Source organism: Anneissia japonica, unplaced genomic scaffold (genome assembly GCF_011630105.1).
Source record: "Anneissia japonica isolate Jap-2015-1 unplaced genomic scaffold, ASM1163010v1 scaffold287756_len632865_cov181, whole genome shotgun sequence".
Lineage (NCBI taxonomy): Eukaryota > Metazoa > Echinodermata > Crinoidea > Comatulida > Comatulidae > Anneissia > Anneissia japonica.
The window spans coordinates 458,565-459,482 of NW_022693589.1; the positions used below are offsets into that span (position 1 = coordinate 458,565).

Consider the following 918-nt stretch of genomic DNA (forward strand, 5'->3'; position numbering starts at 1 on the left):
ATGTATATATGATGTCTTACCGCCCCGGGCTAGGAACAGAGATGATGACCTGAGAAAGTGAGAAGAATACAAGTAAGCCTACAGGAAACATGTTTGTAAAGCTTCCAGGTAGTTAATGACTGAGCTCCTCCTCGTTTCGCCGTCGACTTATATATGACTTCCAACAAAAGACGTATGTTTACAGTCACAACAATGCAGAAACTAATGCCTTTTAGTGAGAGCATTTTTTTAATATATCTATTTGTGTTTTGAAAATATAACTTCAAATTTTAGCATTACGACTATATTATATGGCTAGTCATAAAATTAGGCGATATTTATTTTTGCCTGAGCTGAAATCTGAAATATTGAATAATAATAATAATAATAATAATAATAATAATAATAATATAGGCCTTATAATAATTATGATATTGATAAAAATAAAAGTAATAGTAATATTACAACAAAAGTAATGTAATAATATTAATAATAATAATAATAATATTAATAACGAAGGCATAGACCTATATTCTTTATAATTGTTTGTTAATTGATAATAAGAATCAGTTACAATAAGATTACAATAATATATACCAATACTTTACAATGCAAATACATTTCATTTATAATTTGAAATCAGCAGATGTAATTAAAACAACCATAGTTTCATATGTAACCAATATCATTTCATGATGCAATGTTGTTAATTACCAAATATTCTTTCCTTTTTAGTATCGAGCTTTCTATTGGATGGATCAGCATGAATAGAATAACGATTTAGAATTAAGGGTGCATGTTTTGGTATAGATTAAAATCCTATATAAAAAGTACACTAAAACAAAGAAAAAGAAATCCATATTGGTTAAGAGTCAAAATTTACAAGATTGATTTATTGGTTAACATGCAGTAGACCTATACTATTCTTCTAAGGGTTCA

The 918-nt window shown here is 27.0% G+C and overlaps 1 protein-coding gene across 1 annotated transcript in view; it reads right to left on the reverse strand.

The window, feature by feature from the left end:
• LOC117100842 overlaps positions 1-213 on the reverse strand; it is a 37,475-nt gene extending 37,262 nt beyond the window's left edge. The window contains exon 1 of the mRNA XM_033240675.1: positions 21-213. Coding sequence (XP_033096566.1) covers positions 21-91 — 71 coding nt within the window. The 5' untranslated portion in view covers positions 92-213. The remainder of the gene's footprint in view (positions 1-20) is intronic.
• Between the last annotated feature and the right edge of the window lie 705 nt (positions 214-918).